The sequence below is a fragment of the Furipterus horrens genome, unplaced genomic scaffold, assembly GCF_987537825.1.
Source record: "Furipterus horrens unplaced genomic scaffold, mFurHor1.1.pri manual_scaffold_1, whole genome shotgun sequence".
NCBI classification, from domain to species: Eukaryota; Metazoa; Chordata; class Mammalia; order Chiroptera; family Furipteridae; genus Furipterus; species Furipterus horrens.
In genome coordinates, this window is record NW_028327171.1 from 204,677,480 (window position 1) to 204,700,846 (window position 23,367).

The window sequence follows — 23,367 nt, forward strand, 5'->3', positions numbered from 1 at the left end:
GGCCCTGCCTTTGCTGGGCCTAAAACCTGTTCCCCAGGGAAGGGCACTGCGTCCCTGAATCACAGGGAGGGGAGGCAAGGGCAGGGTTGGCGTCTCCTGCTCCTGAGAGTGAAGCTTCTTTCCCTCAACCCTGCCAACCCCCACACGCTGACGTCAGTGTGGGTCCTGGGGTGCCTATTAGCAAAGTTGAAATTTTCCCTAGGGCCCTGGCAAGAGGGCCCACCAGCTAGCACAGAGGCTGTGGCCAGAAAGAAAGCACCAACATAGGGGGATGACCTGACTTTAATGGCACAGCCCTAGGCCCCAGCAAAGCAGCAAGACTATCAGTAAGCTATGCAAAGCTGTTCGAGCAGTGACATAAACAACTCCGGGAGGTGGCCCTGTTCCCTCCCATCCCCCAAGCTTATGACTAGGCTCCATGCCAAGGAACTCTAGGGCAGCTCAGCCCCACTCCCAAGCCCTCATAACACAGAGGTGCCTGGGCCAAGCCTTGCTTCCTGAGTTGGTGAATGCAGAAGCAGCAGGAAGAACAGGGTACTAATCTAACTCAAATACATAAAAGGCTGGACTTACACTCCTACTTGGAAAGGAAGTGAAGACTCATGTGCTTCAATAGTTTGTGGCTGGACAGACAGGTCCAGGATTCAGTCCCTTAGGATCTCACATCAAGGTCCATGGGGTCATGTTTCCTGGGCCTGGCAAGGGCTCCTTGGCAGGTCTCACCTTCATCCATAAAATGGAAAAGGGTCATGAGCAGCAATAGTGAGGACAGCAGCAGAAGCAGCAGCACAAAGAAGGCAGGAGAAGCTCAAGTACTCACAGAGGGAACAAGAAACCGTGCAAGGAAACTGTTTATTTCGAAAGGATTTTGCAATAAACATAATGAGTAGGTTCCAGGCAGTTGGTCTATTCTTCTCCCTCATCCTCATCCTCATAGGAGTCGATGCCTACTTCCTCATAATCCTTCTCCAGGGCAGCCATATCCTCCCGGGCCTCAGAGAACTCACCCTCCTCCATGCCCTCTCCCACATACCAGTGCACAAATGCCCTCTTGGCATACATCAGGTCGAACTTGTGATCCAGACGGGCCCAAGCCTCAGCAATGGCGGTCGTGTTGCTCAGCATGCACACGGCACGCTGCACCTTGGCCAGGTCACCTCCAGGCACCACAGTGGGTGGCTGGTAGTTGATGCCAACCTTGAAGCCCGTGGGACACCAGTCCACGAATTGAATACTGCGCTTGGTCTTGATGGCAGCGATGGCAGCGTTGACATCCTTGGGCACCACATCTCCACGGTACAGGAGGCAGCAGGCCATGTATTTGCCGTGACGTGGATCACACTTCACCATCTGGTTGGCCGGCTCGAAGCAGGCATTGGTGATCTCCGCCACCGATAGCTGCTCATGATACGCCTTCTCTGCAGAGATGACTGGCGCATAGGTGGCCAGGGGGAAGTGGATCCGCGGGTAGGGCACCAGGTTGGTCTGGAACTCTGTCAGGTCCACATTGAGGGCCCCATCAAAGCGCAGGGAAGCTGTGATGGAGGAGACAATCTGGCTGATGAGGCGGTTAAGGTTGGTGTAGGTGGGCCGCTCGATGTCCAGGTTGCGGCGGCAGATGTCATAGATGGCTTCATTGTCCACCATGAAGGCACAGTCTGAGTGCTCCAGGGTGGTATGGGTAGTCAGGATGGAGTTGTAGGGCTCAACCACAGCTGTGGATACCTGGGGGGCTGGGTAGATGGAGAACTCCAGCTTGGATTTCTTGCCATAGTCAACAGAGAGCCGCTCCATTAGGAGCGAGGTGAAGCCGGAGCCGGTGCCCCCCCCAAAGCTGTGGAAGACCAGGAAGCCCTGAAGTCCTGTGCACTGGTCGGACTGAAAGGCAAGAGAGAGAAAGAGCAATGTAGGTGGGAAGGGGCCTGAGGAACTCTGTCTCTGGCTCCACAAAAGCTTAAATATCTCAGGAGCCAGGGCAAAGAATAATGAGTATTCCATAGCAGCAGCATGCTCTGGAGCATGTACAATTAGAGATGACACCCTGAAAAAGATCTGGAAAATGAAATGTTCCTGATTATTAGCAGCATCTCAAAAGTTCCCTCCCTCTCATGCCAGACTCACCAGCTTCCGGATCCGGTCCAGTACCGGGTCAATGATCTCCTTGCCAATGGTATAATGACCACGAGCATAGTTGTTTGCAGCATCCTCTTTCCCAGTGATGAGCTGTTCTGGGTGGAAGAGCTGCCGGTATGGGCCATTTCGGATCTCATCTGCAAGGGCATAAACCACATCATCAGAGCCCAAACCACAAGGCTGGGCTCAGCAGGGACCTCCCTCCCATTGTGGTAGCTGCAGACAGATATGTGGAAGAGCTCATCCTCCTGCCAGTCTGAGATACCAGTGTGTGAGAAACCCAGACCTGCTGCCCAGGCCAGCCTACGATTAGATTGCCTTCTTTAGGTTCAAACTGGGTGAGGCGTTTTCAGGGCCAGGAAAGCCAGATCTAGACACCACTTCTCCAGAAAGAAGCTTAGACTCATTCTCCACTCCCCTCAATGCCACCCCCTTCTTTCTCTCACCAATTACGGTGGGCTCCAAATCCACAAAAACTGCCCGGGGCACATGCTTTCCAGCTCCGGTTTCACAGAAGAAGGTGGTGAAGGAGTCATCTCCCCCACCAATGGTCTTGTCACTGGGCATCTGTCCATCAGGCTGAATTCCATGTTCCAGACAGTAGAGTTCCCAGCAGGCATTGCCCATCTGGACACCTGCCTGCCCCACATGGACTGAGATGCATTCACGCTAAAGGATAAAGAGAGGGGACACAGCATAAGCCCCACATCCATACGTCCTCACTTCATAAACCTCTCTCCCACCCTATCAGATACTAGCTAGGATGACTCAATTGGCAAAAGTGGAGGCATGGGGCTGGACAGAGGTCAGAAAAACCGGCAGCCAGCCCGGGCTCCCTTGAGTTAGGACTCCCCAACTAGAGGCACCCAGTAGGGCAGGCCAGCCCCTTAGCCTACTTCTCCATGGAGACTTTGTCAAATAAGAGCTGTGGCTCCACATGACCTTGCCACATTCATAAGATACTTGGGGAGGATGAAGAGGGCAAGTGCATATGAGACCAGCAGACACTGCAGTAAACTGAGACAAGGACAAGCAACTCTTCAGCTGTTCCCTATTCCTGCTCCCACAAAACCAGCTTCTCAAGAGCTTGAGAAAAGACAGGTTTTCCAGACCTGTGAGTTTATAGCGAGAGACCACTACTCAATTTAACTCTTTGCTTTGAGGATGAACAGCTAGAATTTCATATAACCCTCTCCCCTGTTCTTTTCTGTGGGCTACAGAGGTATCTCAGCCTTCTAGTCTGGCATCAGCTGATCACAGTGCCATCAGGATGCCCTCTCCCCCCACCTTTAAATCCCATCTGGCTCTGGAGATCAATCCCATCTGGCTGGCTCCTCTTCCTACCTCTATCCCCCCTCCCCCCACCAAGAAAAACAGCGATTATGCTGGTGAGCGCAGAGGGCACGTGTGGGCAATAAGGGCTGTGAGCACTGGGGCGGTCGCTGCCCTAGGCTAGTCCGTGCCAGTCTGAAAGTAACCCCTGAAGCGCCAAAGTGGTGCGGCGCGTTCCCTGACCAACACCGAAATGGCGGGGTGACGGCTTCCAAATACTCAGAAAAGAAAGCGGAACCTGCGGTGAGGCCCCAGAGGTAACCCGCCTTGCCCCGAGCAGGATGAGTGCCATCCTGCACCCCGGCCCTGTATTCGCCCCTCTTCTAGATTCTTTCTAATTACATCCCAGCGGAAAGCGGGGATTGGATTTCGGCCCCCGTTCCTGGGCTATAAATACCACCCCCTACACACACCTTTTTCCCCTCCCCCCAACCTGGCCTCGGCCCGCGCTCCCGCTTGGCGACAGCTGTCTCTGCCCGTCCGCGCAACCGGGCTCATGCTGGAGAGGGGCTGGCCCGCCTCACGAGACCGAACCCCATTCCTGGCTCAGAAGCGGGGTGCTGAGTCACTGTGTAGGGAGGCTGTGGGTAGGAGGGATAAACCCAGTCGGAAGAAAAGGGGATGCTGGACCAAGTAACTTGACCCGCTTCCACCTTCTTGTGCCAAGCATGTGTTCGGTCAGTTCCAGTGACGGGTGTGGGGGAGACTGGCGGCGAGGGGAGCCAAGTGGGTCTCCTTCTCCCGAGGAAACTGGGCGCAGGACCGCGTGACGCCCCTCAGGCGGATTAGGGCACAAATACTTGGTGGAGCAGGAGGGGATCTCCAGGAGGGCTCCTCTCTGCTAATGACGTGTCCCGTTCCACACACCCCCCCTTCCCCAGCCTTCGAAGTGGACAACACAGCTCGGCCAAAGTCAGTAGGACGGGGTGGGGGTGGGGGTAATGCAAACACCACTGCACCTCCTCGAGACCCGGAACGCCAGATGGAAGTCCCCGAGCATCTCGAGAGGGAGCGTCCCTGAAGGAGAGAGGCAATGAGGGGACCAACAAGAACACGGGGGTGCCGCACTCACCATGGTGAGTCCGGGCGGTGGGTCTCACGTAGAGTCGGGGTGACGGGTCTCAGTGAGAAGTGCGCTAGCTGCACTGCCGCACCGCTCTTATATGCGGAGGTGGGGCCGCGCGCTCCGCTCGCCCACTAGAGGCTGAGCGACTCGGAGGCCACGCCCCCCGAGGGGTAGGCGTCCCTGAGAGGTGGGGCCAGGACCGGTCCCCTCCCCCACACGCTGTGCCGGGGTCCCTCACCTGTCCGACGTGCGTTAAGTGTAGCAGCCCAGGCTTTATACCCTCATCATTGGTTTTGAGCCGACATTCCGGGCTCTCGAGCTCAGCTGCAGGTACGCAAGGCGTGGTGCCAGAGCGCGCCTCGCCTGCGTCTGCGTCATGGGGGTGCCGGACGCCCAGGTGTTCTGACTTAGGCCGGATGCCATAGAGGCTGTTCTTCCGAGGTGGCTGCAGCCGGCTTTCGCCGATGCCCTCTCTGCCTCGCCTCGCTGGAGGCTCCAACAGGCTGCCTGGCTCTGGCCAGTCCTCGAGGAACCCCTTGCGGCTGCTCGCCGCCTGCCGGTCCCCAGGCAGGACGGCTGGCCTTCGCCAACGCCTGTGGGCGGTCGAGGACCGCGAGCTGCATAGCCTGAGCCCCAGCGTGCCGATTCCTTAGAATACCCCGCCGGGCTGAGCCCCGCAGTCTGTCTGCGAGGGCGGACCGGGAGAATCTGTCGCGGCTTGGCCGCTGCCCTACGGACAGTGGCCTCGTCATCAGCGCCGTCACTATTAGTGAGCCCTTGCCACTACCACCTGCCCGCTTTCCTGTTGCCCTAACCGCTGGAGCTCTGGCCTGAAGTTCTTATGACCTGGATTCTCATCCTGTCTTATATGACCTTGGGCAAGTGATTTAACGTCATTGAGTCCTTGGCTTCTTCATTGGTGAAAAGGAGATGATTCCACCCTGAAAGCATTGTTGTGACGTATCCAAATGTTTGTTGACGTTGGAAAGGGAAAAAGGAAATGAAGATTCTGATATCATGGCCGATGTTGACTTTCATATCCTCTTCTGTCCCTCAGCCATGGGCAGAATCTAAGACCTGCATCTTAACACCTTCAGCACACAGGTGAAGGAAGTATTCCTTCTGTTTCATTTTCATTTTTGGCAAGAATCAGCTTTTCAATCTGCTTCTGTTTTTACCTTACAATTTCTAGCCATCTCCCTTCGCTGGGGAAATTCATCAGGAAGTGCACCTTGGGCCCATTGACACACCCTTAAGAAACCTGTCTCCCAGGGTAGTCACTTGGAAAGGACTCACTTGCTTCTCCTACCATAGTTTTTCCCAGGGCCAGGGCTATCTGACAACACAACACAGTAGGATAAAATAACTAGTATGGCAACTTTCTATAAACAAAATAGCTAATCGACACCTTACTTAGGCAAGGCATGGAAAGGAATACAGTGAAATATGACAAGGTCTCTCTTCCCAGTGGACTTGCCATCTGGTTGGGAGAACAAGACTCATTCATAAAAAAAGAAAACTGACAAGGGCGTAGAGTGAGGCTGCTTTGGGAAATGGGGTCATGGTCTCTACAGAGCAAGAACTCTTGGTGACAACAGAACACATGGCCTCTTGCAGACCTTACCTGGCTCTCTCTTCCCCATGTGCACCCTCACCCCAGCAAAATGTGTATCGAACAAGATTTTCACTTAGGCAAAACCCTAAACCTCTTTGCCTTTCAGATTCAGGTTCTTCATTTGTAAAACTGGGATAACTTCAGATTTTGAGGACCAGATGAATTTAGGAACGTATACAGACATAGCAAAGCACTGTAAGCAGCTATCTGGATTCTTAGAGCATTTTATTCATTTATTTTAGTGTGTGTAGCATATCAAGCTACATTTATTTGTGTACATTTCCATCTTACTACATAGCACACTTGTTGAAGGTAAGGACTGTGTCTTATTTATCTTTGTGCCCCTAGTTTCTAACATGGTGCTTAGCACATGGTAGGAATTTGCTAAGTGTGGGTCAGATTAATTGTTTCATTTTAGAGATGGGACTAAAATTAGGATAGAAATCTAAGAAGCCAATAGTTACAAATTGGCAGCCTGGAGGCCAAATTTCGCCTCAGAAAAATTTTGTTTGGCCCTCACAGTGGTAGCTCCTGTAACATTTAGAATATGGGGGTGGGGGGGATCAGGAATTGTTTTTGTGTTGGAGCATATCCAAGACCACCCCCTGTGTTAGGAGATTAGCTAGAAGGACTCAAAGGATTCGGCATAAAATTATACTCACAACTGATGTTTATTATAGCAATGTAGGAAGGATACATAGCTGAGTTGTAAGGGGAAAGGACAGAAGGGGAGTCTGGAGGAATCTATGCCCTCTTCCTCCCAGAAGAGCTCACAAAGGGTATTCTTCCTCCAGAATGAAAATGGGGTGACGTTTCCCTGCAGTGTTTCTGCCCAAGAAAGCTGATTAGAGTCTCCAAACCCAAGGTTTTTACTGAGTGCTGGTCACATAGACATCTCTGCCTAACACATACTAAAATTCCAGGCTCCTAGAAGAAAAGCAGGTGTTCAGCATAAACTGTATCATTTACATTAACAATCTAGGTACAGCAAACCATCACTGTCAGTTAACTGCTGACTGGGAACATCTCAAGAGCCAAGTTCCCATATGCCAGCCAAGTGCCAACCTTATAAGCAGGCCTTTCTAAGGATAGCAATGTCAGGCCTGCTATGTCGATTCTTTTCTGCACAATCATAAAAATGCAGATTTCTAGCTTTTACTGAAAAGAACTGGAATGTCTGGCCATACTAGGTTTGCATTCCCATTTAGCAACAGTGGTAGGCAGAATAATAGCCCTCCAAAGAGATCCATATCCTAATCACCAGAATCTGTGACTATGTTACCTTACATGGCAAAGGCTTTGCAGATATGATTAAGGTAAAGATCTTGAGCCCTGGCTGGTGTGGCTCAGTGGATTGAGTTCCAGCCTGTGAACTGAAGGAAGGATCACTGGTTCGATTCCCAGTCAGGGCAAATGCCTACGTTGTAGGTCCCCAGTTGGGGGCATGCGAGAAGCAAGCATTCAGTGTATCTCTCATGCATCGATATTTCCTTCCCTCTCTTTCTTACTCCCTTCCCTTTGCTTTAAAAATAAATTTAAAAATCGTTTTAGAAAAGATCTTGAGATGTGGAAATAATTCTGGATTTTCTGGGTGGGCTCAATGCAATCACAAGTGTTCTTATAAGAGGAAGAGGGAGGCAGGAGGGTCAGCGTCAAGGCAGGAGAGGTCAGAAGCAAAGATCAGAGTGATCTGATTGTTGGGTTTCAGAATGGAAGGGAGCCATGACTGGAAAAATCGAGGAACAGACAGATTATTCTCTAGAGTCTCTAGAACAGCGGTTCTCAACCTGTAGGTCGCAACTCCTTTGGGGGTCGAATGACCGTTTCACAGGGGTCGCCTAAGACCATCGGAAAACATATATAATTACATATTGTTTTTGTGATTTATCACTATGCTTTAATTATGTTCAATTTGTAACAATGAAAATACATCCTGCATATCAGATATTTACATTACAATTCATAACAGTAGCAAAATTACAGTTATGAAGTAGCAACAAAAATAATATTATGGTTGGGGGTCACCACAACATGAGGAACTGTATTAAGGGTCGCGTCATTAGGAAGATTGAGAACCACTGCTCTAGAAGGAGGCAATCCTGATAACATCTTGAATTTAGCCCCTTAAAACCGACTTGGACATCTGGTCTCTGAAACTGTAAGATAATAAATTTGTGTTATTTTAAGCTACAAAATTTGTAGCAATTTGTTACAACAGCAATAGGAAGCTAATATGGCAACAAATGGAGCTGGGTGGTTGCTACTTTATGGCAGGCAACGAGCGCTCCAGTTCACTCAGAAACAGCATTTTGTGTCTCCCTGACCCAGAAGACAAGTGTCTGTTACCATTTAACATCATATGCTCAACCTACGTTACACTGTTATGGTGCCCTGGCCCAGGTAGCAAGGAGTTTACAATCCTTGAGGAGGCCTTCTGGCAGGGAAAATGGAGGAGACAAGGGTGCAGGGAGAAATACCCAAGGCATGTAAGTGAAATGCGGACTCTGCTTCTGATTTTGTGTGTGTACACATGTGCGCACACAGGTGACTGAGTGTGTATATCCTCAGGATATATATGAATGCCTCTGATTGAGGGCCATAAGCACTGGGTGGGTGTGCAGACTAAGAACTTTTAGACATTCACATACATGAATCTAGAAGATGATTCCAGGCACTTCTTCACTCTTCCAATTAAATCATCTACTCTACATGGATGTCCAGCAAGCCACACTCTCTTTGGGTCTCTGTCCCTCTTTCCCTTGCTCATTGTTATCTCTGTCTTCTCTAACTTCTTCCAAGGATCTCACACCTCCACCTTGGAACAGTGCAACAAGGTCGCTGAAATTTCCAATGACTCACTGACTTCATCTGGGAGAGGTGGAGCTGAGCCTTAGTGCACATCCTTCTGTTTTTTTTCAGACTGGGACATCTACCAGCTGTCCTCCCCATTGTGCAACCTTTCTAAAGGGATATCTCCTCGTCTGCTCTCCTCCCCACTCTCTCTGCAAGCGTGGTTCGCATGCTCCACTGAGATGCTCTTGCCAACTTCTCTAGTGACCTCCACCTTGCCAAAGCCAAAGGTCACATCTCTATCTTCACCTTTCTCAGCCCCTCAGCTGTGTTTGACATGGTTGATCCTTCCTTCCTCCTTGAATCACCTCCTTCTTGGCTTCAATGGCAGCCTCTTCTCCTGTTTTTTTGTTCTGGCCGCTCCTTCTTGGTGATCTTTGATGGCTTATTTCTAAAAGGAATTCCCATTGCTCAGTCCCAGGCTCTCTCTTTCCTTTGTTTTTGTCCCTGAAAAAGCAACTGTTGAAGGTGGGTGATGAATACATAGGGCTTATTATATTATCTCTACTTTAAGTGTATTTTAAAATGTCCTTAATAAGATTTTGTTAACATTTCTAGGGTTATCTAAAAAGGAAAAAGCCTAGATTACATACATTCCCAAACCATTGTGAAAGAATGGAATAAAAATAAAGAAATACCACCTATATGCTGACAACTCTCAAATTTGTATCTCCATTTTGAACCTCTTCTCAGAACTTCAGACTTATGTGACTTTTTGCCTTCTTTACATCAACATTTGAAAGTGTGTTAGACATCTCAAAGTAGAACTCTCAATACCTCACCCTGCTCCCTGCCAAGCCTGCTTCTGTCCTAGGCTGATGGGTCTGAGTGAACAGTATCACCTTCCACCCACATGCCTAAGTTAAAAGCCTAAGATCATCAGGCATTCCTCTCTTTCCCTCTCTTCTTCTCCTCTTTTATTAGTTAGAATTTTTTTCTTTGGCTGCACATAATGGAAAACCTAACTAACAGCAGCTTAAACAATGAGGATATTTATTATCCCACAAGAAATCCGAGTGTAGGGCGGCTCCAGGGTTGACTCAGTGATGTCATCAGTAACTCCGGTATTTCCAGCTTTTGGCTCTGGCATCCTCAGTGAGCTGGTGACATCTTCCCTCATGATCACAAGATGCCTGCCGCAGCTCCAAGTATCGCGTCTTCATTCAACACTCTCCTAAGACAGGAAAGGGCGGTTTCCTCCCACGTCTCTTTTTATCAGGGAGAAAAACCTTTCCTTAAAGCACTCTTGCAGACTTCCCCTTACATCTCACTAGCCCTATGCCTAAACCAGTCACTGAAGGAGGGACTAGAATGACCATGAATGGTTTAAACTGCTTTATACTCACCTCTAGGTCTGAGGAAAGGCCATATTCCTTGAGCAAGTGGAAGAGTAAGTAATTAAATAAAATTAGGACCCTGCCAGCAAAGAAGTGGAGGCAGGGGCAGGTAAGACTGTTGGGTAAGTCTGCCACACACACATTAACATGTCTTATTACTTTGAACTCAGCTATTAATACTTCCTACCATCCCCACTCCTGTCCCAGCCTATATCCCCTCGTTTCTGGATGCTTACAGTAGCAGCCTCTTAACCGGTGTTTTACTTCTGCTCTTGAACCCCTATAATGCAGTCTCCACACAGCAGCTGCAATTATCTCTCCAGGACACAAACTAGGCAATGATGCTTGTTTAAATGTCCCATCACACTAGTAATAAAAGCTATTCTCCTTCCAACCTATTCCCTTTACCTCTGTGACCTCGTCTTGTATAGCTCTCTCCTTCCCTCACTCTGTTTCCTTGAACACGTGGGGCTCGCTCCTACCTGTGGACCTTTGCACTGACTTTTCTCTGCTTGGAGTCTCTTATCCAGATCCCGCCATGACTGATGCCTTGTCATTCAGTCTCAGTTCAAATGTCACCTTCTCAGCAGTAACCCCCACCTCCCATCTCTTTCTGTGCCATTACCTGATTTTGTTTTCTGCAAGTGTTTATTGCTCTTCAAAATTGTCTTCTTTATTTGTTATGTGTCTCCCCATGAAAATGTCAGTTCCTTAACAGCACAGATTCTTTGTCCACTGAGGTATCCCCGGTATCTGAAACAGTGCTTGGCACATAGCAAACACTCAATAAATATTTGTTGAAGGAATTAAGCATATTGACTACCTCTTATTTTATAACTTAGATACATTAATGTGCTTTAAAAATCTGTCTCTTTATTCTGTTTTACATAAGTCCTCTCCTCCCACCTGCCCTTAGGATAATTTTCTTTCCAGAGTTGGTGATATCTCGGTTGACTCAGAGTCCAATTGAGAGACCAGTTGGGAGAAGTTGAAGTGCTAGACAAGAGAGTTTTAGGCCCAGTGGGCCCTCTAGGCCCCAAATTCTTTCATCTGGATAATAATTACTCAGGGTGATTATTCCCGAGCTCTATGGCTTCATGGATCAACCCTGTAGAAGGCTGGGCTTCCTTACCTTTGAAGTGCTGTTTGGCTGTAACTTCTCTCCAGGGATCTTGGCCTCTTAGTTCCAGGTGGGAGAATGAAGACTTCAGTCCACAACCAAAACCAGAGTTAACCATATTGATATTCTGGGTCACTCCCTAGTATGTGGTGAGAAGGGCTCCAAAAAAACCCCTACCTCAAAATAACCCCCTGATTTGCCACACACAGTGACTAAAATTTCACAGTAGCAACTATTGGTTGGCCAAAAAGTTTATTTGGTTTTCTCCATCAAATGGCTGTAATAGAGCTTAGTTGTCTTTAACTTCATTCAAAACAATTTTGTTAGATTGTATTGTGACAGCTGTCATATCAGCACATTTAAAAAAACTTATCAAAATTGGTGAATTTTTGTGTAGCCATCTTAATACTGAACATAGAAAAAAATACACAACATTTTCAACATTTTCAGCATATTATGCTTTACTATTTCAACAAAGGTGAAAACACAACTGAAATGCAAAAAAAAAAAAAAAAATGATTTGTGCAGTGTAGGAAGAAGGTGCTATGGCTAATCAAATGTGTCAAAAGTGGTTTGCAAAGTTTTGTCCTGGAGATTTCTTGGTGGATGATGCTCCATGGTTGTGTAGACCAGTTGAAGTTGATAGCAATCAAATTGAGACATTGATTGAGAACAATCAACGTTATATCACATGGGAGATAGCCGACATACTCAAAATATCCAGATCAATAAAGTTATTGGTGAAAATGAAAAATGTGTTTTATTTTATAGAAAAAAGCTAAATGGAGTTTTTGGCCAACCCAGTACTTCCTGGATAAGGTTGAGAGATAAAAGTCTTTTACTTGCTAAATCTGGCATTCCTATCCCCGGTCATGGCTGCTATTTGGAAAAGTGACAGGAAAGATGTAGTGTGGTTTCCAAGCAGCATTGGGGTTCATTTGAGGTCATGAATTTGAAGTCAGATCCATCAGCGTGGTTCTGTGCTTTTCTGCTGTTCTGCTGGGTCAGTACAGGCACAGAGTTGGTGGAGAAATGGATTTAACTAGGGATGTGGTTTAGTCAGACAAGGCCGCTGGAGCGAGAGGGAGGCAAGGGAGTTGAGGGTTATTATCATCACTGACCATGCAACTTAAAATGGGGAGGAAGAAAATAAAGACGCAGGAAGGGGGTGAGGGACAGTGACAACTCTGCCATGTGGGAAGAGGAGAAGCACTGAGCTTGAGTCCCAGATGACTCTTAATTCTACCACTAATTAACTCCCATAAGGCCTTGGGCAAGACATAAGAGGCTTCCATTTCCTTCATCATGGGAATGGAGGCCCTGCCTTGCCTACCTCACAGAGTTGTTGAGGGACTTAAAGGAGAAACGGGCAAAGCTGCCTTAAGAACTACAACACGGCATACGAATGTGAGAGATTAACATTTTAATTTCATGGTTGTGCCGAAAGCCACAGGGCGAATCCTTCTGTGGAGAAATCAGGCCAAGCTGGACCAGCAACAACTTGCACTGAAAGAGGGAGAAACCCTGACAAATAGACCCGAGCCCCGCTCATCAGCTTGTTTTCCCCGAACAGAACAACAGCAATTCTGGACAAAGCACTTATGGAAGTTATGTTGTTCAATCCTCATAATACTACCTCTCTCCATTCTACAGATGAGAAAACAGAAAACTAAAAATGGTTCAATGCTAGAGACGGGGCTAAAACTGAGCTCTAGTTCCCTATGTTCTATGAAGTCTGAGTCTCCACCCAGAAGGCCATGAGGCCGATCTCTTGCCCCGGGACTCTTTATTTCTAACTCACTGCAGACTCTTCATAACCCCACCCACGTCTGTCTCACTCCCCTGTTTGGGCCCTGGCCCAGGGCCCAGGACTTGCCTGCTGCCTGCTAACCAAGTCAACAGGCCTGCCCTCCTGGGGATGTTTCTAAGAACATTCCCACCCTGAGAGCAGATCAGAAAGTGTAAGGAGGCCGGAGGCTGTGGGTCTCTCACAGACCCTTCCCTGTTTTCCAGCCAGCCGCAGATGGATGACCCCAGCCAGCCCCCAGCCAAACAAGATGGTGAGCAGAGGTGGGGGGCTGAGCATGCAAGGGAGGGTCTCAATGTGCCCAGGTGGGTGGTGTGAGGGACCTTTGGGAGTCCAGGCACTCATAGGGCTACCGTGTGTGGACAGGTCAGGTGAGAAGAGGGGAAAGAGACTTCCAGATGTGACTGTGCCCCTTCCCAAATGTGCTGGTACACGGGGCCATGTGCAGGGGGCGAGGAGCAGGGTGATGGTAACCAGGGTGTGGGTCTGAGCTGGGGCTCAGGAGCAGGGCCACTAAAGGGCTCTGAATTTAGGGGTAGGGAGTGTGGGGTCAGCTGAGCTGGAGCACAAAATGTAGGCACTCCTCTACAAACCCCGAGCCCCATGGCAGATTCACTGTGGCCCTACCTCCCAGCTTTGGGGATTCATCTTCATAGCCCTGCCCAACTGCAGTTGCATATCAGTGGGGAGAGGGAGGAAGAGAAGGGACAGAGAGGGTGCTTTCAGTTACTGGGAGTTGTCTAGGCATGGGATCATTCGATATCTTTAACCTGTCTCTCGACCAGGCAGGATAGAAGAGCAGTTAAGAGCATGAATGGAGCTAGGCTGTCCCTGCTTTGAATATTCCTCATTTTGCTCATGACCTTGAGCTAGTTGCTTAACCTCTTTGAGAGTCAGTGTCCTCATCTGTAAAATGGGTTAATAAAAGTACCTATCCAAGGGGTTGTTGTGAAGATCAAATAAGATAATGTATGTGAAGCACTTAGCACACCTGGAACCTAATTAATGCCTACCGTAGGGGAACTAATCAACGTGATGACAAAGCCTGCTGCATACAGGTATGAGATTATGCTATTCTTGCAGTCAAGAAAAAGGAGCTAGGGCAGCTGAGGTGAGGTAATTAGTCTGAGGTCATAGACAGATGGGACTTTGAGGCCAAGTCTGTGTGGCTCCAGGGGCTTTCTTCGCCCCAAGCCTGCTGTCCCACCATAAGGGGCATTGATTCCAGCACCTCAGGCATACCTGAGAGGTCAGAGACACCTTACATGAAGCAGCAGTTGTGGGGTCAAGACAGTATCTGGCTTTGTAGACAGAGCCTGGCCAAGTTCAGAGGTGCAGCAGCTGGCCTTGACCCTGACAGGTGGTTGGTGAGCTGAGTTAGCTCTCTCCTGGACTTGGGGATTTCTGAACTCATTGTGTCTTTAAATCTCTCCCAGATTAATTCATTAACTTCTCTTACTATGACACCAGCGGATGGGGGATAAGGGTGTTGGTAGGGGGACCCAACATATGGGGCACCCTAGCATGTGTCATAAAATGAGCCAGGCAACATGCATGCATTCTTTCATTTAATCCTCAGAGGGGTTCCAAGAGGGGGTTCTTATTATTGCCCACATGTTATAAGGGAAGACATCAAGAGAAAAGTTAAGACTCTTGCTCAAGATTAGTAGAGAAATAATGGGGCTGGGATACAAATAATTAATGGATTAATCCCAGTCTTCTAAAAATCATATGAAATCAGTGCCCTTATGTCATTGAAAATGTTACTGATGTGTTACCTTCATACAGAAAGCAACCTCTTTAAAATGTATAAACTATTTCAGACACACAGAAAGGTACATGAATAATATAATAGCCCTGACTGGTGTGGCTCAGTGGATTTAGTCAGTCACTGGTTCGGTTCCCAGTTGGGGCACATACCTGGGTTATGGGTCAGGTGCCCAGCTGGAGACATGTGAGAAACAACCGATCAATTTATCTCTCACACATTTATGTTTCTCTCCCTTTCTTTTTCCCTCTCTCCCCCTCTTTCTAAAAGTAAATAAATAAAATCTTTATTTTATTTGCTTTCTTTAATTTTGCAATATACACTCATTTGTAAGACTATATAGTAAATATATAAATGTATCTGTAAATGATGCATAGTACTGTTCTACAAGTTAAAGATTTATATAAATGCTATCATATTGTATGCTTCTTCTTAATTTGAGATATTTCACTTTAGGCTTCTAAAAGCAGTGTTAAGAGTTCACATTTCTCCACATCCTTCATATTGTTGAGGCTTAAAGTTTGGGGACATTTGATGAATGTGTTCATTGTGTTTTTAAGGACTTTGGTAACTACTTCTCAAGCAGAAAGGCGCTCTGGTAGTGCTCAGAGAAGTATCCTGGAAGATACACTCTGGCATCCTGCTTACCACACTGTGGTACATCTGTTAATGTATGAAACTCTCCCTTCCCCGGACAGTGAGTTTCTTGAGGGCAGGGACTGAGCGTTAGCTGTTATGCATTCCCAGTGGCAGCACAGTGTTCAGAACAGAGTAGAGTCGCAATAAATCTTTGATGAAGCAAGAGGGCCAAGCCTTCTTGATTCTCATGGTTCTCTCCAGGAAGGACAATGATCTTTCTCTTTCCTTAGACCAACAAGCTTATCCCAGTCCTGCTTCGGGGGCCAAGAGCTCTTTGACCACCAGCCTTGAGGCACGTGGTGAAGACCTTTCTTTCCAGTCCCACCCCGCTCCAGAAACACACACACCCAAGAGAGGGAAGAGCAGCGCATACACATCCACCCCAGGCCCACTTTTCCCTTCCTCGCTGGCATTTCTAGCTGTCACATGAATCCCATGTTCTTTCTGCTTTTATAAACCTCTTCCTTATCTTTTTAAAGAAGATTTAATTTATTTATTTTTAGAGAGAGGGGAAGGGAGGGAGAAAGAGAGGGAGGGAAACACTAATGTGTGAGAGAAACGTCGATTGGTTGCCTGTCGCATGTCCCAAGCCAGGGTCCTGGCTGGCAACCCAGGCATGTGCCCTGACCTGGAATCCAACTGATGACATTTTGATGATGCCCAACCCACTGAGCCACACCAGCCAGGGCCTCTTCCTTATCTCTGAGCCTCGAAACTTCACTTGGATCTTGCTTACCACACCAGTGGGCCCCAATTTATTTCTGAACAGGAGTGGGCTGACTTTTGAGCTCTGCCAGACTCCCTTGATCCCTTCAACATTCTTTAAGATGCTTAGTCACTGAACAAGACTCTATAATCTGAGAACTGCCCACACCTTCTGCTTCCCGTGAGGGTTTTGGCCCAGATCCCCGCCCCCAAGCCAACGCCTATTGGTCCTCAATGCCACCAGGCAGTGCTTAGCCACAGGAGGTAGGGCAAGGAGAGCAGAGTCCAGGAAACTTTGCCCTCAGCCAGAGAACCACTCAAGGAAGGAAGGCAGGAATTGTGAACAGGCATGATACCCTTCCCTCTGCTAAGGGTGTTTTCTGCCCTTTGTCCTTTCAGCATGAGTGCATCTCTGTCCACGAGGGGCAGGCCAGTATGCAGATTGGCAACGCCTGCTGGGATCTTTACTGCTTGGAACATGGGATCCGACCAGATGGGCAGATGCCCAGTGACAAGACCATCGGGGGAGGGGATGACTTCTTCAACACCTTCTTTAGTGAAACTGGGGCTGGAAAACATGTACCCTGGGTGGTGTTTGTGGATCTGGAACCCACTGTGATTGGTGAGTGGTAATCTGTCTCCGCCATGGCCTTGTCCCAGGTACCACAGCAAGTCCTGCACTGTAACTGGAGAGCATTGGAGTCTGTGGGTCCCAGTTGCTGCAGCCAGTTAGAACTCTAGATCTGAAGAACCACTGTCACTCAGCTCCAGAGTCTCAATGTCACCCCACATCCCTCCCCTTCTCATTGGTGAACACTTAAAATCAAGGACAACAGCAGCAGCCTGAATGGGACTCCTCCAGGATAGGACTTAGGGCCTAGAGACCCCACTTCTACTGAGTATCCTGGGGCTCTGGGAGCCAGGCTGCAAGAGGAGGGGGCCTAAAACTCTCTTCCTTGCAGATGAGGTTCGGACAGGCACATACTGCCAACCTTTCCATCTAGCGTAGCTCATCCCAGGCAAGGAAGATGCTGCCAGTAACTGTGCCTGAGGTCACCGCACCATCGGAAAGGAGCTCATTGACCTGGTGCTGGACCAGATTCAAAAGCTGGTGAGAGAAGGGCTGAAGGCTGGGGATTTCTGTTGTGGTCAGGAGACCAGAGAGGTGAAGGGCAGCTTCAGCCCTTAGGAGAGCCTCCTGGAAAAGTCTTAAACATGACCTGATGTATGCCAACAGGGGTTTGTGCACTGGTATGTGGGAGAGGGCAAGGAGGAGGGTGAGTTCTCTGAGGCCCAGGAGGATATGGCTGCCCTGGAGAAGGATTATGGGGAGGTGGGCATGCGTAGTGTGGAGGGGGAGGGAGAAGAGGAGGAGTGGAATGATTACTAGGGGAATCCTTCATGTCTGCCCTAAATAAAGTGCTGTGACCTTATTGTCTAACAAATGTCTTTTTCTCTTGGGAAAAACCATGGGGGGAGGGCTTCTTCTTAATGACAGATAGGACGGCTGACATCTTAGCCTGGGCTCCCCAGAAAGTAAATCTGACTTCAGATTTTGTAATGTTAAAGGATGCAGTTCCAGGAAGCAGAATGAGGGCAGAGTAAAGCAGGAAAAGAGAAAGAATTTACCCTGGAGCAGATGCAGCTGAATAAATGGTGTCTCAGAACTATTCCTTGGTTGCGGGCGTAGGGGTGGTAGTGAGGGAGGGGGAATTTATGCACTGACTCCATCCTTCCAATGGTTAAACCTTCAGTCCATCAAGCATGAGGCCCCCTGCACTTCCGGGTTGCACACACTTGAGCTTCAGGGTCAACAGGGAATCCCTAGGACAGGAGGTAAGCTGCTGTTGAGTTGCACATGTGTGAAGTGGATCTGAGCCTCACACGTCCGCAACCAGCGCCTGGTGAGGCCAGGAGGGTGTGAATGGTGCCTTCCAGTAGTCTGATATAGCTGGTGTTCATTCACCCTCTAGATTGGGGTTTTATCTTCTTCAGGAAGGCATTTTAGGTTCAGAGAGACCAGAAGCTGGCATTAAGGCAGAACAGTGGCCCAGTGATAACGACAAATGGGAGAACGGTTTGGGGCGGTGGGGGAGGGGGTGGCGCTGGGCATACCTTCCAGGAAACTCCATCGACACTCACCACTTTCTAAAGAAGGCAATTGACCTCCTGATCTAGAGTGAGGATGAGAAATACCCCGGCTTCTTCCTTCCTCCCACCCTCAATCTGTGGCTCCCATTGGCTGAATCCAGACAGAAGCTAGTTGGCAAAGGGGCCTAGGTGAAGCCTGCGAGATGTATATAGAGCAGGGCAGGGAAGGTAGGCAAATGGATCTCACAGGAAACAGGCAAGTGAAATACACACCCCCACCTAGGTCTGGCGCTGGAAACGGAGTAACTCCTGCCCTTTCCCAGGGACCCATTACCTGTCCCTGTCGCTCTTGTCGCAATAACTACTTTGTAGTAAGTAGGGGATGGAGTGGAAGCTACAGGGTGGTGGTGGGGTGTAGAGAAGAAAATGGGCACACCCAGTGCAGCACTTTGCTTCTGCTAGTTTGGGATCGTTTGTCCAGAGAGAGTAAGTATTCTCAACTCCAATGGGAAGATTTAAGCTCCCAGGGGGAGCTCTGACCTGGGAAGAAAGAGGCCTGCAGTTCTATGTATATGTGTGTGTGGTGCTGATGGTGGCAGGTAGTGTAATTCAGAGGGAGTATTTAGTAGTCTATTTCGGCTGAATAGCTCAGCTATGTCCTCAAATCTGCTTATTTTTCCACTAAAAGGATTGACTTCCAAATCTCTATTTGACTCATGTCAAATTTGGGATGTGAAGAGGGTTTTGGGGGGGAGCCCCAAGAAATCACTGTCATTTATTGAGCATCACTATGTACTAGGCCCAGTATCCACATTATCTTCTTTAATCCCGAGGTAAATGCAGTTATACCCACTGGACTGGAAGCTTCATGGGAACAAGGCTTGTTCTACTCCCAGTACCAGAATGTTGCCCAACATATATTAGATAACTCAGTATTCGTGGAATAGGCTTGTGAAATCAATGCCGATTTTATAGATGTGGAGACTAAGGCTCAAAGAAGTCATGTGACTTGCCCAAGGTTACTCAGCTAATAAAGGGAAGAGTAAGGATTCATACCCAGGCCAGCCTGGGCCAAAGCTTATGCTGCTGCCCTCCTCTTCTTCACGTGCCCTCCCCTCCTGCCCATAGCAGTTCTAGGCACCCCTCCAGCCACCACCTCTTCTGAGCCTGCTAGGTCCCCAATTCCCAGACAGTGACTCAGGTGCCTAGAAGACAGGGAGGGGGTGATACGCCCCTTGACACTACCCTGCCCAGGCACTGTGGTGAGGGCATGTGTTGGGGGTGTGTGTGTAGGAATCCAGTTTCTGGGCTGAACAAGGCAGAAGCAGAGGCATCTTTGGGGCCATGTTTTGGGGCTGTCAGTGCATCTCATAGGAGGTAAAGTGAGGGCTTGGGAGAGGCCAGCAGGGAGGGCCAAGATGGAGGTGAGTCTTCACCTGCCAAGATGGCTGGATATCCAGAGCGGTGGTCAGGCTCCCTTCCTGTCGGCTGTACTAACCAGCCCACCCTGGGCAGCTGTAAAGCCATCTCTTCTTAGACCCTGGAAGGCCTCCCAGCTAGAAGCTCTGCTGGCAGGACTAGGTGTGGGTGTGGGGAGGTGGGAACTCTGACCTCCATGGGGCATCTGGGAGTGCCACCCAGCTTGGCTCCTGGGGACTCCTTCAGTGCAGGGGAATGATTTCATCCCTGATGCTTCTAAGCTACAATTATCTCCTGCAGGCAGACACAGAGACAGATTTCCAGCCTCGGATCCCACCAAACACCTCTATTCCCTCGCCTCTGATGTGTCAGGAACATGCCTGCCTCCAAAGCTGTGTTCCCACCATTCCCTCCTCTGGAATGCCACCTCCCCCTGCTTGTCTCAATGCTGCCGTTCCTGCCAGCTTAGGTCATGGTCACCCAGAACCCATCCAACGTTGGGAGCTCTGCCTCCTCTAGATTCTCCCGGCTCCTATTGTGTCTCAGTCACTCATTTGGTACTTGGCATGGACTGCCTTGAGTGGGAACACTTGGCTTCTTGACAATACCCTATTTCCTCAACTAGATTCTTAAAAAATTCTGTACGTGTTTATACAGTTATGTGCACATGCTTCAGAATTTAAAAAGTACCAAACAGACTTACAAACAGCAAAAGTAAGTTTATACAGCGAAAACATTTCTTTCATTGGTTCTCCTCTTAGCAGCCACCACTGTTAACTTTTTTGTTAGTGTTTTCTTCCAGAGACATCCATGTATATATACTAATGTGTGTATACACATTTAGACACATTTTGTTCTATGTCTCTTTTTTTTCACATAACAATAAATCTAGAAGATGGTCTACATCAGAACATATAAAAATACCTTATTCTTTCTGGTGACAATATAATATTCCATTGTATTCCATTCCATTCCATTACCTATTTAATCAGTGTGCTGTTAATGGGAATTTAGGTTGTTTCTAATTTTTTGCTATCGAAAAGAATGCTGTAACCCTTGTACATACTTCTTTGCACATATGTACAACCATAAATTATTTAAATTACCATAGTTGATCAAAGGCATTGCACCTCTAATTTTGACATACCTCATATTGCTCTCTTTTGGAAGTTATACCAAATCACACTCCCTCTACAAGTGTACGAGAATGCCTGTGCCCACAGCCTTGCCCATATGCTGTATTAAACTTTTTGATCTTGGTCAATCATCTGATAAGTGAAACAGCATTTTGTCACAGCTTTCCTTTATAATTCTCTTGTTGTGAATGAGATTGAGCATCTTCTCAATTGTTTAAAAGTCAATACCTTCTCTTCTGCGAACTGTCTTGTCTGTGCCCTATGCGCATTTAAGAAATGGCATTATCTGTCTTTTCTTACTAATGTGTTGACATTTTTTGTGAACAAAGAAAATGAACCCTGTTTGCTTGATGTGTTTTATGTAATTTCCCTCAGCTGTCATTTGTCTGTGGCCCAATTAGATTTTCATCTTCTTGAGTGCAGGGACTGAAACTTAAACCTCTTTGTGTTCTTGTTCTTAATATAATATCGCATACATGGTAGGTGCTAGAGAAATAAGAGATTGGGAAGATTTGGGAGTAACCTAACCTAACCATTCCTTCCTCTTATACCAAGATCAGTAGGATTCTTGTTGTAAACAGCAGAAACTAACTCTGGCAAATTAAAACAAGAAAACACAGCCCTGGCCAGTTGGCTTAGTTGGTTAGAGCATTGTCCAGTACACCAAAAGGTTGCAGGTTCAATCCCTGGTCAGGGTGTGTATGAGACAACCAATCGATGTTTCTCTCTCACATCAATGTTTCTCACTCTTTCTTTCTTCCTCTCTCTCTGAAAGTCAGTAAAGATATCCTTAGGGGAGGATTTAAAAAGAAATACAGCTTTAAAAAACAAAGGAAGAAAGAAAACACAAAGAGACTTGTAGAGATATTGAGTAGCACACAGAATCAATACCAGGGCCACCAGACAGGCCTCTGCAAACAGGCAGGCACCAAGGAAACCTGGACAGCCCGCACATAGTCAAGGTCAGGGCACAGGACTGCCTGCCTGAAAGACCCCTGTCCCTTAACCCACTGCAGTGAGGCACCCTCCCAACCAGGCACGGAGGCTGACATTTTCTCCCCCAGACACTAGAGGCCGCTGCTGGTTCCGCTGCTGGCTCCGCCGCCATCACAGCTGCAGAAATGAATTCTCAACTGCCCTAGCTTCTCTGCGACTTGATCCAGATTCAAGGTCCCAGTGGGAGCTTCTGACTAGCAGAGCTTATGTGTCTTGCCTGCACCCTTGGAGCCGAGAAGTCTAGGAGAGCAAGTGTCTGGGCTTTGTGGCAGGTTGTGGCCGGCCAGCCTGCCTGCCATCAAGGCCTACGCAATGGGAATTCCCCAAATGTAGGCAGGAGGCTCAGACTGTAGGCAGCCAGGACAACTGAACAAATACACACCACTCTCCTTTTCTCATATGTGGCTCAAGCCTTTCTCTTTGGTAAAGAATTTCTGGGTCACCTAACCTAAAACACTCTTCTGGACTCATATAACTATTACTGCTTGGGCCAATAATGATGCCAGAGAAGATCTGCACTAAAACCTACTGTGTACCCCACTTCATCTGACTTTTAAACAACCCTAACTGTTACCTGTATTTAGGGAGGAAAAACTGGGTCCACACAGGTTTTCCCAAGTCACACAAGCAGTGCTGGGTTGCAAACCCAGGTCTGTGTATTTCCAAAGCCTTTGGATTTCCCAGTGGGCTGTATTAATGGGCGGGTATTTTACCAAGTTGGAGCTCTGGGAAGGCAGGGATTAGGCCACGCTCTTCTTTTTGTATTCTGGCAACATCTGCTATGTAGAAGATGCTCACTTAATGCCTGGTGGATTGGCCTGAACGATCTCAAGTGGGAGTCAATTGTGGAAGGTTCCTTAAATATCCCATGAGGTCTGAACCCAGGAATTACTTTGAGGTGGAATTCTATTCAGGATCATTTTGGGGAGAAAAACCTTGAAACCAGGGAACTTTCTTTTCTTTTTTTTCCTTTTACCCTTTAACCCCTCTTTCCCAAATGTGTCAAAACTGTCAGTCAGAGGTTCGAATCTGTTCATTACTTAATCATCCAATCGTTATTTTTGAACCCCACCACTGACCTAATAGCCTAGTAGAAAAAGACACAAGCTCTGCCCTGTGGAATTTACGTTTTAGTGGGGGGAATGAATGCCAATCAAATAAGCAAATAAATGCTCATCTGTAACTCTGACAAGTGTGATGAAGGATGCCAGAAGATGCTATGAGAGGCAGGTCTGACCTATTCAGGTAAGTCAGGGCAGCCTCTTTTGAGGACCTGGGGCTAGGGCTGGAATTTGAAGAAGGAGGATTTAGGCCCGGGGAGTCTGTGAGTCCTTGAGGTGGTGATTTCCTCCG

The 23,367-nt window shown here is 48.1% G+C and overlaps 2 protein-coding genes across 3 annotated transcripts; one reads left to right on the plus strand and one right to left on the minus strand.

The window, feature by feature from the left end:
• Window positions 1–833: 833 nt before the first annotated feature.
• TUBA4A (tubulin alpha 4a) lies at window positions 834–4,623 on the minus strand. Its single transcript, XM_090284289.1, has 4 exons — window positions 4,538–4,623; window positions 2,580–2,802; window positions 2,122–2,270; window positions 834–1,878 (listed from the first exon to the last, which is right to left on the minus strand). The coding sequence occupies exons 1-4, from the start codon at window positions 4,538–4,540 to the stop codon at window positions 907–909; spliced, it is 1,347 nt and encodes a 448-aa protein (XP_090140415.1). The 5' UTR covers window positions 4,541–4,623; the 3' UTR covers window positions 834–906.
• Window positions 4,624–13,403: 8,780 nt separating this feature from the next.
• Window positions 13,404–17,705, plus strand: LOC150022687 (tubulin alpha-1D chain-like). Of its 2 annotated transcripts, none has more exons than XM_090269011.1 (3): window positions 13,404–13,513; window positions 16,772–16,994; window positions 17,335–17,705. In XM_090269011.1, exons 1-3 carry the CDS (start codon window positions 13,481–13,483, stop codon window positions 17,379–17,381), a joined length of 303 nt encoding a protein of 100 aa, XP_090125137.1. In that variant the 5' UTR covers window positions 13,404–13,480; the 3' UTR covers window positions 17,382–17,705. The 2 variants fall into 2 exon arrangements, with proteins under 2 accessions (XP_090125137.1, XP_090125145.1); XM_090269019.1 differs by having other exon boundaries at window positions 17,377–17,705.
• Window positions 17,706–23,367: the final 5,662 nt, after the last annotated feature.